Genomic DNA, 15744 nt, shown 5'->3' with positions numbered 1-15744 from the left:
TCCTCTTCTCCCTCTCCCTTCTGTGTCATCCTGGTATTTGGATTTGCACCCTTTGTTCACCCCCCCCTCAGTCCCACACCACTTATGTGCATATCTGTAATTTATTTATATTAACGTCCGTCTCCCCCTCTAGACTGTAAAATCAGTTTTTCATTGTTGCTGTTTTGTTTGTGTATGGTACTTGTTAAGTGCTTACTATGTTCCAGGCACTGTACCAAACACTGGAGTTAGATACAAGCTAATCAGTTTGGACACAGTCCATGTCCAGCACTGGGTTTACAGTTTTAATCCCCATTTTGCAGATGAGGTAACTGAGGCACAGAGAAGTTATGTGACTTGCCCAAGGACACACAGGTTGTCAGCAGGGAACGTGACTAATAATTATAATGATGATGGTATCAGTTAAGTGCTCATTATATGCCCAGTACTGTACTACAAACTCCGTTATATTGTACTCTCCCAAGTGCATAGTAATAATAATAATAATGATGGTATTTGTTAAGCGTTTACTATGTGCCTAGCACTGTTCTAAGCGCTGTGCTCTGCACACAGTAAGCACTCAGTAAGTGCGAATGATTGATTGATAGATTAAAATCAACAAGTCTTTCCTAAAACTAAGTTGGGGATGTTTGGATAATGCTCTGTGAGTGTCTATACCGTGCACGAGTGTGCCCCTTTCTGAGGGAATGGCTCAGTGGAAGGAGCTCGGGCTTGCGAGTCAGAGGTCATGGGTTCTAATCCCCGCTGCACCACTTGTCAGCTGTGTGACTTTGGGCAAGTCACTTCACTTCTCTGGGCCTCAGTTACCTTATCTGTAAAATGGGGACGAAGACTGTGAGCCCCACCTGGTACAACCTGATCACCTTGTATCTACCCCAGCGCTTAGAACAGTGCTTTGCACATAGTAAGCGCTTAACAAATACCAACATTATCATTATTATGATTCAAAGGTAAGGAACGGACTCCGTATCTAATGTCTGCTAGATGCAGAAAGCTCCGAGAGTCTCCTATAGCAGGAGCGGCAGTATCATTTCTGGAAGAATCTAGTTCCATGTGGTACATGGAGGTGACTGGATGTGGAACTTCAGCCCAGTTTTTTTGATCAGTTGAGAAATATCTTGTAGCCTGTGCGGTCTCTTACCGTCAGTACCAAAATGCTTCCATCACTGGATGGTGTGCTGCTCTCTTATTTGCCCTTGAATTGACATAAAGAGAATATGAGCCCATTGTTGGGCAGGGATTGTCTCCATTAGTTGCCAAATTGTACTTTCCAAGCGCTTAGTACAGTGCTCTGCACACAGTAAGTGCTCAATAAATACGATTGTAAGAATGAATGAATGTTGAGCGGTATATAATTCAAAAACCGTCATATAAATTCACATCAAACTCTAAGTTTCTCATAGGGGAGGATTCAAATGACAAGAGCATGTCTAACTCTGTTTTTAATAGCTGATAATATTCATATCCAATTCCACTGATGGCATAGCATCTTCAGAATTAAATTCCATTAGCACTTGCTGGCAAAGTTCTATGCTTTTAACTGAATATGAAATGTATGTTAAGATGTTGGAACCATTTGATGTAGGATTCTTTTGAATCGGAACTGTAAAACTAAACTTGATTCAAACTTTCTCATTGAATTCAGCATCTCTTGTATCAAAGCAAACTCTAAAACTTGTCATTTTTGTCAAATTCTAAGTATATTTTTTATGAATCTTTTACATTTTCTACTTTTTGTACCAGGTTCACAGCAGAAGCAGAAACAGACTTGGAGGAGCCATTGAAAGTTCTTGGCATTACTGAGATGTTTGATGAAGGGAAAGCAAATTTTGCAAAAATAACAAGTATGCTAGACTTCGATTTATTTAAGATCTGTCCTCTTTAGAATTTAAAATCAAGGGTGTCTGATTGTGGGTAAGAGGAAAGAAGCAGAGATTCAAAATTCTTCCTTATAAAACTTGCAAAATAATCACTGCCCAAACTAACTGCAAAATGGTTCACTCGGTCCAATGTATACTGGGGCCAATATGTAAAATAAACATTTGATATACATAAAATGATGAATAAGGAGAATTTTCATTTAAAGATGGCAAATTTCAAGCCCTTTAATTTTTGCATTTTCTCCTGGTATTTTCTCTGTCACTACTAAACTTGTTTGTCAAACAAGCAACTCTAGATAGAACTAAACCCATAGATTTGTCTGTACCTTTTCTAGAATGAGAACAGATTCAAATGAGTCTGCCTCCGAAGAAATGAGTTTTGAACAAGAAGCAGGATGAGTGATCCCTTTTGATTCTGCCTAAGGTAGTTGGGGTATTGGAATCACCTCCTGTCATCTGTCAGTTCAATACTACATTTTTCCAAGGATTTGCTCTGGAATTTTTCCTACGGCTCGCTTTTCAAACTGAGACCCCAAACTTGGAAATTAGAAAAGCACGTAATGATATTTTTCAAATCTTTGCATTTCATTTTGTTTTCTCATGAGGAGAAAGCTTGCTTAATTACTTCAGCTGCCCACTAAAATCTAATCTGTTTTTACTCCTCATGGTTATTTTGCTATTCTGTTCAAAGATGTAAATGACTTGGTGAAATTGGATCTATCTAAATTGGATCTGGTGACCCATTTTAATTGTGGGTTTTGCCTGTCGTGTGTAGTCTTTGGAAAGTCAAAGAGAATGTAGCTTTAGGGTTCTTTGGGAAAGACCAGTCTAGTTGGCTTGTGTAGGTGTGCACACGGTTTCTGTGGATTAGTTAGTCGTCATGATCAGAATCGCTAAACCTGTCTCCCTATATGATAATAATAATAATGGTATTTGTTAAGTGCTTACTAGGTACCAAGCACTGTTCTAAGCACGGGGGTAGATACGAGGTAATCAGGTTGTCCCTCATGGGGCTCACAGTCTAAATCCCCATTTTGCAGATGAGCTAACTGAGGCACAGAGAAGTTAAGTGACTTGCCCAAGGTCACACAGCAGCCAAGTGGCGGAGCCAGGATTAGAACCCACGTCCTCTGACTCCCAAACCCGGGCTCTTTCCACTAAGCCATCACGGAGGCTAGTGCCTCCTATGTTGAACGCGTAATATGGCTGGACATTGTTTCCTTCTGATCAGTCGATCAATCAGTCGTATTTATCGAGTGCTTACTATGTGCAGAGCACTGTACTAAGCGCTCAGAACAGTAGAGTTCAACAGAATTAGCAGTCACGTTCCCTGCCCATAATGAGCTTACAGTCTAGAGGGGAGGTTCATTTGAAAAGGACTTATCTTTGGTTGGGGAATGGGATGGATCAGACTAAACCAAATGTAAGTCAAATTTGCATTGAGCAAAGGGGTGTCCCTAACTCCGAAAACTGTGGGAAATCCTACTGCAGGCTGTGCAGTGTTTGGAGAGAATAAAAGCGAAATGGGAGGCCCTGGAATGTCATACCTCAGAACCACAATAAGGATCAAATTGGTATAACTGAGACCTTGGGGGACAGCACCTGTGACTGGAAGGCTGGTCCTCAAAGATATAAGTTGTGCGAGAAAGATCGGTAGGGAACAAAGGCGCCTTGTTCATCGAAGAGACCTGTGTATTTTCTGATGTCCAAGGAAGAGAAAGAGGCCAGCGGAGAGTCTGGGTTCAAATGAAAGGGGGGAAAGAATAAGGGTAACGTGCCAGTTGAAACTTATAGATTTTCAAATCAGGAGGAGAAGAAGGATGACGTCTTGTTTAGTCATTTTTCCAGAGTAAAAAGAGGCTGAAAGATATAAATTAAATACAGAAATTAATACTAAATAAATCAAATAAATTTAATGAAATCGTAGGTACAGATGTTTTCAAGATGACGCTACTCCAATCGAAAGCTTTTCTGGAGGAGGACAGTAAAGATCTGCCTCGTGTTTAAAGAAGAAGAGAAAGTGATTTAAATTACAATAGGAGAGCGTTTGGCCATAAGAAAGGACATATGTAATGTGTCCATATATGTATATACATATATATGAAGACAGAGAGCGGGAGAGGAATACATATATATTAATTGACAATCTGCCCTGTATCGTTGGTTTAGACAACCTAGAGTCGGCTGATCTATTTGAGTCCCAGGCAGCTCTAAGATTCTGTAATTCTCCCTCAATTTACAATATCAAAACAGCCCCCTCCTTCAGCTGCAAGAATGGTCACTGGCCGTGGCCTCGAAAGAAGTAGCGAACCGCACGATGGCTTCCCCTTTAAGGAATCTTATTTTATTCTCTTGGAACAGGATCGGAAAAGCTTTACGTCTCTCACATTCTACAAAAAGCGAAAATTGAAGTCAGCGAAGATGGGACCAAAGCTTCTGCAGGAACAAGTAAGGCATGCTGTTCGTGACCTAACTGGCAGAGGGTGCAAATAGGAGATGGGGCATGAGACCCACTGGGAAAATGTTTCTTATACTATCTCATTTCAGATTCTGATCTCTCAGGAGGCACAACCTAAATTTGTCAAGGGAGGAATGTGAAACTCTAAATGTCACATCCATAGCTGACATTTCCCACATAATAATACTCGCAGGGGGGCTGTCCAAGTCTGTTAAAGCTCAGTGGACCGCTTTCAAAACTTGGAATGGAAGCAGGGAAGGACCTTCCAGGCTAAGGAAGAGGCAGGCTCATCTGTTATTATTATTTTATTATTATATCATTAGTAATAATGATATAGCGTTTGTTAAGGGCCTACTGTGGGTCAAGTTACTGAGTGAGCCGTGGAGTAGGTATAGGTTAATCAGATCAGTCAGAATCCCTGGCCCACATGGGACTCACAATCAGAGAAGGAAAGAGGACGGGTATTGAAACCCCATTTTCCCCGTGAGGAAACTGAGGCACGGAGCAGTTAAGCGACTTACCCGGGGTCCCACAGCAGGCAAGTAGTAGAGTCAGGATTAGAGCTCGGATCTTCTGACTTCCCGGCCTGTGTGCTCTTTCCACTAGGCCACGCTGCTTCTCTTGGGATGCCACTTTGAAATTGCGCTGCCCTCTCTCAGGAGTGGCCGGAGGGGATCCGTGGGCAATCGCTGGTGGCAGCAATCAATCAATTAATCACTCAGTAAATCAATCACGGCGGCAGCAGCCATCTTTCTGGCAGGAAGACCGAGAAATAATGAGCTAGGCTTCTGTCAGCAGTAGTGTTTTTGTGTGAAATTGACTGAGTCTGTGCGGAAGGCACGTTGTTTTTCTAAACGTTTCCTGTAGAATATCATGCCCGTGACCCAGATCTTTGTGAGCAACGTAAGAAGTTAGCAGGGCCTGTAGTCTGCAGGAAGGGTGGGGATATTTGGGGTGTCTTACCCAACCAGCTCCCCATAGAAATCCCACCTCAACCCTCAGGTTCAGCAGCACTTTTCTAAGGAACACACTTCATCCGGGGTGTTTCCATTCCCATCCCCGTCCTTCTAATTTTCCTCGGGACTGTCCTCGGAGTCCATACAGGCTGGTCACGGGGGAAAGGGTTAGTGCAGGTATAGTTGCAGGTGAGTTTCGTGAACTGTCCTCTAGCTGCCATTATGTTTTCCACTTTTCCAAAAATACCCCGCCCTCGCTTTGAAGACAGGGCCATCGACAGGCTCGGTCGCTTCGTCCAACTGAGGCATCGTAGCGAACGATGAAAGGATGGCTGTTCAAAAGTGCTACAGGCTGCTGATCCATTCACTTTGAGGACAGATTGAAGCCAGGGGTTGTGGGGGAACGAGCAAAACCGAATAAGTGAAATTCTCAAATAACCCTTTGATCCGGTTGCATAGTCCCAGCCTTTTTCTCTCCATGTTGATAACGCCTTCCTCTTCCTATGTTTTCCGCAGCTGCGATTTTAATAGCCAGGTCGTCGCCTCCTTGGTTTATAGCTGACCGACCGTTTCTGTTTTTCATCCGACACAATCCCACAGGTAAGAGATTTATTCATTCAGCGGGAATAGTTGAGTCTCTCGTGGGAAGAAAATCGTCCTAAGCACTGAGGAAAATACAAGCGTAAGAATAAGATGTGGTCTTTGGCCTCCGTGGGTTCACAGTCTTAGAGTAAGGGGCTAGGGAGTGCTAGGATTTGCATCCTTTATTCATCCCTTCCTCAGCCCCATAGCACTTCTGTACATATCTGTACCTGAATTTATTTACATTAATGTCTGTCCCCCTCTTGTAGACCATAAGCTCACTGTGGGCAGGGAACGAGTCTTCCAGTTCTGGTCTGTTGGACTCTCCCAAGCGCTCAGTGCAATGTTCTGCACACAGTCAGCGCTCGGTACCTACCATTCATTGATCGATTAGACCGGAAGCCCGTCAAAGGGCAGGGACCGTCTCTATCTGTTACCGATTTGTACATTCCAAGCGCTTAGTACAGTGCTCTGCACATAGTAAGCCCTCAATAAATACTATTGAACGAATGAATGAATTAGGAGCGCCGGTAGGGGACATATAGAAAGTTTGCAACGTAAGCACTGATTCTTTGTGGCACTGAATGTTCGACTCCAAAGAAATGGGTTGATTTCTTTAATTCAGCAGACCACCCTTGCTGCTGAATGGGGGAAGGAGGTACTACATCAATCACTGGTATTTATTGAGCACTTATTGCGTCTGGTGCACGTGTGAAAGTACAATCACGATAGAGTTGGTAGGCAGGATCCCCGCCTTCCAGAACCTTACAGTCTGATGCCACACTCCATCTAGATTGTAAGCTTGTTTTGGGGAGGGAATGTGTCTGTTATGTTGTGTTGTACTCGTTAAGTGCCCAATAAATACGATCGATTGACTCCTATATGATGGGAATTGATTGCCTTTTACCATCCATATGACCACAGAGCTACCCGCACGTTGAAGTAATTGTCAGTTGGGCTGACTTATCCACCCGTTGTTTCCTATTGCCAAATCCTGAAAAGTTTAATAATAATAATGTTGGTATTTGTTAAGCGCTTACTATGTGCAGAGCACTGTTCTAAGCGCTGGGGGTAATCAGGTTGTCCCACGTGAGGCTCACAGTTAATCCCCATTTTACAGATGAGGGAACTGAGGCACAGAGAAGTGAAGTGACTTGGCCACAGTCACACAGCTGAGAAGTGGCAGAGCGGAGATTCGAACCCATGACCTCTGACTCCCATGCCCGGGCTTTTTCCATGGAGCCACACTGCTTCTCTAAGTTTAGAAATGTGGAGCAACCGTAATGTAGCTGTGATAACCATCTATCCCCAAATCCTTAAATTCAGAAGAGACTACAGAGCAGCCAGCCACAAAGATTCTGCCTCTAATTATGCCACCATGTCATTGCCATTTGATCACAGCGGGGCTCAGTGGAAAAAACACGGGCTTGGGAGTCAGAGGTCATGGGTTCTAATCCCGGCTCCGCCGCTTGTCAGCTGTGTGACTTTGGGCAAATCACTTAATTTCTCTGTGCCTGTTACCTCATCTGGAGAAGGGGGATTAGGACTGTGAGCCCCACGTGGTACAATCTGATACCTGTTCTAAGCGCTTAGCACATAGTAAGCGCTTAACGAATGCCATCATTATTATTATTATTATTATTATTCATTCAAAAGTATTTTACAGAGCACCTACTGTGTACGGAGTACTACTGTGCTAGGCGGTTGGGGTACATTAAAAGAAACAGACATGGTGCCTGCCCTCAAAACTTTTCATTATCATCATCAACACTTGGAGCGCTTACTGGATACAGATCACTGTACTAAGCACTTGGGAAAATGCGACGGATTTGGTAGACACAGTCCCTGCCCACATCAAGCCTACGATCTAATCCCAGCTCCGCCGCTTGTCAGCTGTGTGACTTTGGGCAAGTCACTTAATAATAACAATAATAAGGTTGGTATTTGTTAAGCGCTTACTATGTGCGGAGCACTGTTCTAAGCGCTGGGGTAGATACAGGGTAATGAGGTTGTCCCACATGAGGCTTCCAGTCTTAATCCCCATTTGACAGATGAGGGAACTGAGGCACAGAGAAGCGAAGTGACTCGCCCACGGTCACCCAGCTGACAAATGGCAGAGCCGGGATTTGAACCCATGAACTCTGACTCCCAAGCCCGGGCTCTTTCCACTGAGACACTTAACTTCTCTGTGCCTCAGTTACTTCTTCTGTAAAATGGGGATTAAGACTGGGAGCCCCACGTGGGACAACCTGATCACCTTGCTCCCCAGCACTTAGAATAGTGCTTTGCACATAGTAAGCACTTAACAGATACCATTGTTATTATTATTATTATTACCTCGTGGGGAAAACTCTTGCGATTTAGGACTCAATGTGGAAGGGGTTTTTTGTTTTATGAAAATAATGTTTCTATCCCGAAATTGTCCGGGGAAAAGTGAATATTAGTTGGCAAACCCAAGAGGCAGATATTATGGCATCCAAATAGGACTAATGTACCCCTAGCCGCACCTCCTTTCCTGTCCCGGGGATGATTTCTGCATATCTTCCCTGATTGACATGTTGCAGTTCCAAGCGCTTTGCTCAATAAATGATTGAATGAATGATAATAATAATGTTGGTATTTAAGCGCTTACTATATGCCAAGCACTGTTCTAAGCGCTGGGTTAGATGCAAGGTGATCAGGTTGTCCCGCGTAGGTTGGCTCATAGTCTTCATCCCCATTTTACAGAGGCACAGAGAAGTTAAGCGGTTTGCCCCAGGTCACACAGCTGACTAGCGGCCGAGCCGGGATTAGAACCCATGACCTCTGACTCCCAAGCCCGGGCTCTTTCCCCCGAGCCTCGCTGCTTCTCGAATGCCGAATTCTCTCCCCCGATTAGACCGTGCCCCCGTCAAACGGCAGGGACCGTCTCTATCTGTTGCCGACTTGTTCACTCCAAGCGCTTAGTGCAGTGCTCTGCACATAGTAAGCGCTCAATAAATGCTATCGAATGAATGAATGAATTTCAGACTTTTCCAATGCCCAGCCATGTCTCCCTCCCTCATTACCACCCTGCAAGAAATTCCCAGAGTCAAATCTTGCAGACCTCGGGTCCAGGGGCCTGGTCAGGCCCGGACTACGCCACGCTCATCTGGCTTCAGCCTGACTCCGGGCGGCCACCGCGCTCCACCTGCACCCGGCCCCGTGCGGGCCGTTTGGACCGGAGGCTGGGATGGTTGGTGGCCCGGGCTAGTTGGCACTGGAAGTGGAAGCAACCCACTGAGACAACTACGCAAACACAGGATCACCAGTCCATCTCTAATCCTGGGGCTCCGGGGCTCTGTTCCGGTGAGAGTGGCTCGGGTGGAGTTCGGTCCTGAGATCGAGGATCCCCCAAAAGGAGTCTTGCCCAGTGTCCAGGCACTGGTGGAAGGGTGAGGGGAGCCAGTCACAACAGGTAGGATTCCCAGGAAGCAGCAGCTGATCAGGTGGATGGATTCCGGGATGAATCGCACAACCTACACACCTCATGGAAAGATCCCGGCTCTGCCGCTTGCTAGCCGTGTGACTTTGGGCACGTCGCTTAACTTCTTGCTAGCTGTGTGACTTCGGGCAAGTCACTTAACTTCTCTGTGCCTCAGATACCTCATCTGGAAAATGGGGGTTAAAACTGTGAGCCCCACGTGGGACGATCTGATCACCCTGTTTCCCCCCAGCGCTTAGAACAGCGCTTTGCACATAGTAAGCGCTTAACAAATACCACCATTATTATATCCCATCTGCACCAGCTCCAGCTGGCACGGACGCCTACAGCGCTGAATTACATCGAAACACATTCCACTCTAACCTACCCAGCCCGGGCTGGCTTCGGGGCAGAGCCGTGAAGGAGCGGGCGGGTTCCAGGATTTTATTTTTTCAATCTGCCATTCTGGTTGTCACCCTTTCCTGTGAAAACCAGGAGAGAAGAAAAAAAAATAAGAAGCACAAACACCTCTAGGAATCTGAGCACTGCTCATTTGAAGGGCAAGGGCAAAGGGTACACAACTGTATTTTTGTAGGTAGAGTTTAATACCATATTTATATTTATATATTTATAATATTTAAGTTATGTACTCTGAATTACTTCTTCATATTAATGTCTGTCTCTCCCTTTAGACTGTAAGTTTGTTACGGGCAGGAAACATGTCTGCTGATTCTGTTGTACTCTCCCGAGCACTTAGTAATAATTAATAATCATAGTTATGGTCCTTGTTAAGTGCTATGGGAGCGGCGTGGCTCAGTGGAAAGAGCACGGGCTTTGGAGTCAGAGCTCATGGGTTCGAATCCCGGCTCTGCCACTCGTCAGCTGTGTGACTGTGGGCAAGTCACTTGACTTCTCTGTGCCTCAGTTACCTCATCTGCAAAATGGGGATGAAGACTGTGAGCCCCACGTGGGACAACCCGATTCCCCTGTGTCTACCCCAGCGCTCAGAGCAGTGCTCTGCACATAGTAAGCGCTTAACGAATACCAACATTATTATAAGCACTGTTCTACACAATGGGGTAGATACACGTTAATCAGATCGGACACAGTCCCTGTCCCACGAGGGGCTCACGCACTTAATCCCCATTTTCCAGATGAGGTAACTGGGGCTCAGAGAAGTGAAATGACTTGCCCGAGGTCACACAGCAGACACGTGGCAGAGCCGGGATTAGAACCCAGGTCCTTCTGACTCCCAGGTCCGTGTTCTGTCCGCTAAGCCCCGCTGCTTCTCTAAGTCGTAGAAGTGCAGTGCTCTGCACATAGTAGGGACTCAACAAATACAATCGAGTACCAAGGTTTCTCCCTCTGTGATGTTCATTCTCACGGATGCCATGTCATCTTCGAACCACAGACCCGGCCGGTGTGATTTTGTGAATATTCTCACCTTAAAAAACACAGTTTTCAGCACAGTGACGGATTGTTAGAGATTCACAATTTGTCTTGGTGGTTTTTCTTTTATCCTGCAGGTGCTGTGTTGTTTATGGGACAAGTAAACAAACCTTGAAGCCTATGCAAAAGTACGGACAAAGTTTTCCTTTAAGAAGCAAAGACTCCTTTGCTACATCTTTACTAGACCTTTAAATATTTTTGTACATTACTCTGTTCCAACTTAGATTTTAGGCATCTGACTGGGGTTTGAATGGAATGTCGATTATGGAAGCGTTTCGGTTTTGGGGGAGAAAAGGGTGGGGCGTGCTTGAAGTACTAGAGAAAAGAAGAAACAGAAAGGCTCAAGACTTTTCAAAATCGCTAAAAGATTCTTAAAACTACTGAATGGTTACCAAGCTAACAAACCTCTTGAGGGTTGACTGCCAGTTCCAGGATTATTATTTTTTATGTGTGGCTTTTGAGAAGGAATTTAACCAACATGTGACTAAAAGAACATTTTATAGTAACTTTGACTTTTTTTCTGTGGAAAAAAACGCTCTTTGAAGCTTTCTCAGTTCTTCTTTATCACCTTTCAGAGCTTGACAGTGGTCATTTTGGGGTAGAAATAGCTAAAGGCTCTGTCTTTTAGTTTTCAGGTTTGTTTTATGTAATGCATGTATTCACTGAAATAAAATCTAAAGAACTAATGTCTTGCTGGATAATGTTTGCTGTCTTATTGTAAGGTGTACGTGTCATTGCTGGAATGTACTCTTGGATTTTCATTTTTGTATTTTGTACAAAGGAAAAAATAAAATATGAACAGTAAAAAATGCTACTGCAACAGAAAAAATACTTGCTGTCTTTTCAGTTTGAAAATGAGACACGAGAACAAATGTAGATAAGGACCTATAGAATGAATTATTCTTTGACCTCATAAATGCTTTTTTTTCTCCTAAGCCCAGCTCAAAATGCAAAAACTTTACACCTCCGGTCCTTCATTTCCTTTCTCGAAATTGAATGAGTGTGTCTGATGGAGCCTCCCGTGGAGAATAATGGCCTGTTCAGTGCTGCTCACACGGTCTCAGCAGCTTGGCCTATTGGCTAGAGCACGGGCCTGGGAGTCAGAAGGACCTGGGTTCTAATCCAGGCTCCGCCATTTGTCTGCTGTTTGACCTTGGGCAAGTCATTTCAATTCTCTGGGCCTCAGTTCCCTCACCTGTAAAATGGGAATTAGGATGGAGACCTCCGTGTGGGATAGGGACTGTGTCCAACCTGATTAGCTTGTATCTACCCCAGTGCTTAGAAGAGTGCTCGACACATAGTAAGTGCTTAACAAATACCATCATCATTATTATTGTTATTATTATTATTATCATTCCTGCCAGTCTTGTCCTTCCTATAGCATGAAGGGCAGTGGGCAATAGGCAACCAGGGGCTGCTACTCAGTGCAGAGGGCTCGAAATACCATTTTTTCAGCTCGGGCATGAAGTGACTGAGACGCTGAGCCACAGAGCCATAACCAGCAGGTGGTTGCCTTGGTAGCCTTCATTAGCCAGATATTAATCAATCAATGGTATTTATTGAGTGATGAAGATGATGATGATGGCATCTGTTAAGCGCTTACAATGTGCCAAGCACTGTTCTAAGCCCTGGTGTAGATACAAGGTAATCAGGTTGTCCCACTTGGGGCTTACAGTCTTAATCCCCATTTGACAGATGAGGTAACTGAGACACAGAGAAGGAAGTGACTTGCCCAAAGTTACACGGCTGACAAGTGGCGGAGCTGGGAATAGAACCCACGACCTCTGATTCCCAAGCCCCGGCTCTTTCCACTAAGCCACGCTGGTTCTACAGTGCTCGCTGCGTGCGGAGTGCTGTACTAAATGCTTGGGAGAATAGACTATAATAGGGTCATAGTCATGTTCCCTGCCCACGGGAGCTTCAGGCTTCCCTCTGGACCTGCCCACCCAGCACGGATCTGGGAATCAGGAGTGCCTGGGTCCCAATCCCAGCTCCGCCACTGACCTGCTGTGTGACCTTGGGTGAGTCACTTAACTTCTCCGTGCCTGTTACCGCATCTGTAAAATGGGGATCAAGACTGTGCGCCCCACGAGGGGCAGAGAGTGTGGGCAACCTGATGAACTTGGATCTAACTCCAGCACTCAGAACGGTGCTCGGCACATAGTAAGGATTTAACAAGTACCATAGTTATTATGGAGGACCCCTTCATTCAGTAGTATTTGTTGAGCGCTTACTATGTGCAGAGCACTGTACTAGGCACTTGGAATATACAATTCGGCAACAGATAGAGACAACCCATGTTGTTTCTTTGGTGAAAACCCTTCACCACTGGTGGACGGCCCCAGCAGGTAAAACCAGGACCAGATCTCCCAGTTCCTAACCGAGCTCCTTTATGTGCCCAACACTAGGGCAGTCTCATGCCAGGGGTAATGGCAGAAGGCTTGTTCATAAATTGACCCGTGTCCTAAATCAATCTCCTTTTCTAGCAACATGAGATGGTGGAGCCCAAGCTCCAGAAGAGGTCAGGCTCTGGAAAACAGGTAAGAGAATGGTGAGTGGTCTAGAAAATGTCGCCAGCACGCCTTGTTCCTTCTGGGATAATAATCTGATAAAATAAAACTTCATTCATTCATTTAATAGTATTTATTGAGCACTTACTATGTGCAGAGCACTGTACTAAGCCCTTGCAATATACAATTTGGTAACAGAGACAATCCCTGCCAAGGACGGGCTTACAGTCTTATCAGGGGAGACAGACTGACAAAAACAATAATAATAATAATAATGTTGGTATTTGTTAAGCGCTTACTATGGCAGAGCACTGTTCTAAGTGCTGGGGTAGACACAGGGGAATCAGGTTGTCCCACGTGGGGCTCACAGTCTTAATCCCCATTTTACAGACGAGGTAACTGAGGCACAGAGAAGTCAAGTGACTTGCCCACAGTCACACATCATCACGATAAATAGAATCAAGGGGATGTACACCTCATTAACAATACAAATAGGGTAATAAAAATATATACAAATGAGCACAGTGCTGAGGGGAGGGGAAGGGAGAGGGGAAGGAGCAGAGGGAAAGGGAGGGGGCTTAGCTGAGGGGAGGTAAAGGGGGGAAGGAGGAGGGAGCAGAGGGAAAAGGGAAGCTCAATCTAGGAAGGCCTCTTGGAGGAGGTGGGCCCTCAGTAGGGTTTGGAAGAGGGCGAGAGAGTTCGTTTGGCAGAGGTGAGGAGGGAAGGCATTCTAGGACGGCGGTAGGACGTGGGCCAGAGGTCGACGGCGGGATAGGCGTGAACGGGGCACGGCGAGGAGGTGGGCGGCAGAGGAGCGGAGCGTGCGGGGTGAGCGGTAGAAAGAGAGAAGGGAGGAGAGATAGGAGGGGGCAAGCTGACGGAGACCTTTGAAGCCAACAGTGAGGAGTTTCTGTTCCGTGCGAAGGTTGATAGGCCACCACTGGAGGTTTTTAAGGAGGGGAGTGACGGGCCCAGAGCCTTACTGCAGGAAGATGATCCGGACAGCGGAATGAAGAATGGACTGGAGCGGGGAGAGACAGGAGGAAGGGAGATCAGAGAGGAGGCTGACGGAATAATCCAGCCGGGATATTATGAGAGCCCGTACTAGTAAGATAGCCGTTTGGGTGGAGAGGAAAGGGCGGATCTTGGCGATATTGAAAAGGTGAGACCGGCAGGCGTTGGGGATGGATTGGATGTGTGGGGTGATTGAGAGAGCTGAGTCAAGGATGACACTAAGGTTGCGGGCTCGAGAGATGGGAAGGATGGTCGTACACCCAGAGTGACAGGGAAGTGACAGGGGACAACTTACAGGTGTTAACGTTACCGTTATTTTCTGATTTGTAGCAACTAAACTTGAATATCCCATTTCTAATAACCAGAAGTTAAAAAACACATCTTAACATGGGCTGTAAATCTGATTCTTTGCTGACTTTTTTTTTTCCCTCACTCAAAGCACGCCTGCCGGCCTCACCTTTACAATACTGCCAAGATCCGTCCTTTCCTCTCCATCCAAACGGCTATTTTACTGGTACAGGGTCTCATAATATCCCCACTGGGTTATTATGTCAGCCTTCTCTCTGATCTCCCTTCCTCCTGTCTCTCCCCGCTCCAGTCCATTCTTCATTCCGCTGCATTCTTCATTCACCCTTAGAGCACTGACTGGACTTAGGTGTGTGTTGTATGCCATTCTTCAACGTCATATATTCCGGCAACTTTCATTTGTGTTTGTTTTAATCGCAGTAAATGCAGAAAACTCTGTCTAAAAAAATGACCGCAAAACCCCCCAAATAAGATGAGCTCATTTTATTTTCATTACTTACTCGTTCGAAGTCAAATGTGATTTCGGGTGAACATCCGTGCTTCCTTTAGTTTAACCAAAAATAGGAAAAATGATCCCATAGTCCAATGTTATATTGAAGCTATTTGATTCAGTCTCATCACTTCAAAGAGCACACGTTTTAGCGACTGAGACCATTTTTGTCAAAAAAGTGATAGTGAATATAGGGCATCTGACAGTCGTGGGCCAAAATATTGCAGAGACTTGGTTGGACATTTCTTGAGGACCGAATCTATAGCGTGGAGTTGTCTGGGTGTTTGTAGCCAAGTAAACCCATAAAGCATCAAGTTCACATTTTAGAAACCACAGTGGGTTTGAAAAAATCCCAACTTGCTATTTGCAAGGGTTACGAAGTGATAATCATAAGGACAAAAGAGGATAGTGGCAGACAAACCCTGGACCTCGGCTGAATGTTTTAATTCTACCTCGGCTTGGAAAACATGATTGTAAAGTCTCAGACAGGAGGTGTTGATCAAAAAAAAAAAAAAATGAAAAGTTTAATAGCTTTCTAAAGTCTTTGTCCTAAGAAGGGACATAGTCCTCTTGAGAAATACTTCCAGTAGCAAAAAACTTCCCCCAAAAGAGGAAGGGGAGGGTGTTTCCTTTGGTACCTGGTGTAATTTTCTATCT

The 15744-nt window shown here is 45.1% G+C and overlaps 1 protein-coding gene across 1 annotated transcript in view; it reads left to right on the top strand.

Annotated features, from left to right (window-relative positions):
- The window catches only part of SERPINE2 (serpin family E member 2), a 59434-nt gene extending 47838 nt beyond the window's left edge, over nt 1–11596 (top strand). The window contains exons 6-9 of the mRNA XM_029069782.2: nt 1744–1844; nt 4242–4328; nt 5811–5894; nt 10845–11596. Coding sequence (XP_028925615.1) covers nt 1744–1844; nt 4242–4328; nt 5811–5894; nt 10845–10882 — 310 coding nt within the window. The 3' untranslated portion in view covers nt 10883–11596. The remainder of the gene's footprint in view (nt 1–1743; nt 1845–4241; nt 4329–5810; nt 5895–10844) is intronic.
- The last annotated feature ends 4148 nt before the right edge of the window (nt 11597–15744 follow it).

The sequence above is a fragment of the Ornithorhynchus anatinus genome, chromosome 7 (genome assembly GCF_004115215.2).
Source record: "Ornithorhynchus anatinus isolate Pmale09 chromosome 7, mOrnAna1.pri.v4, whole genome shotgun sequence".
Classification (NCBI taxonomy): Eukaryota; Metazoa; Chordata; class Mammalia; order Monotremata; family Ornithorhynchidae; genus Ornithorhynchus; species Ornithorhynchus anatinus.
The sequence above is the reverse complement of the archived record's forward strand: the minus strand, read 5'-3'. Positions and strand labels throughout refer to the sequence as shown.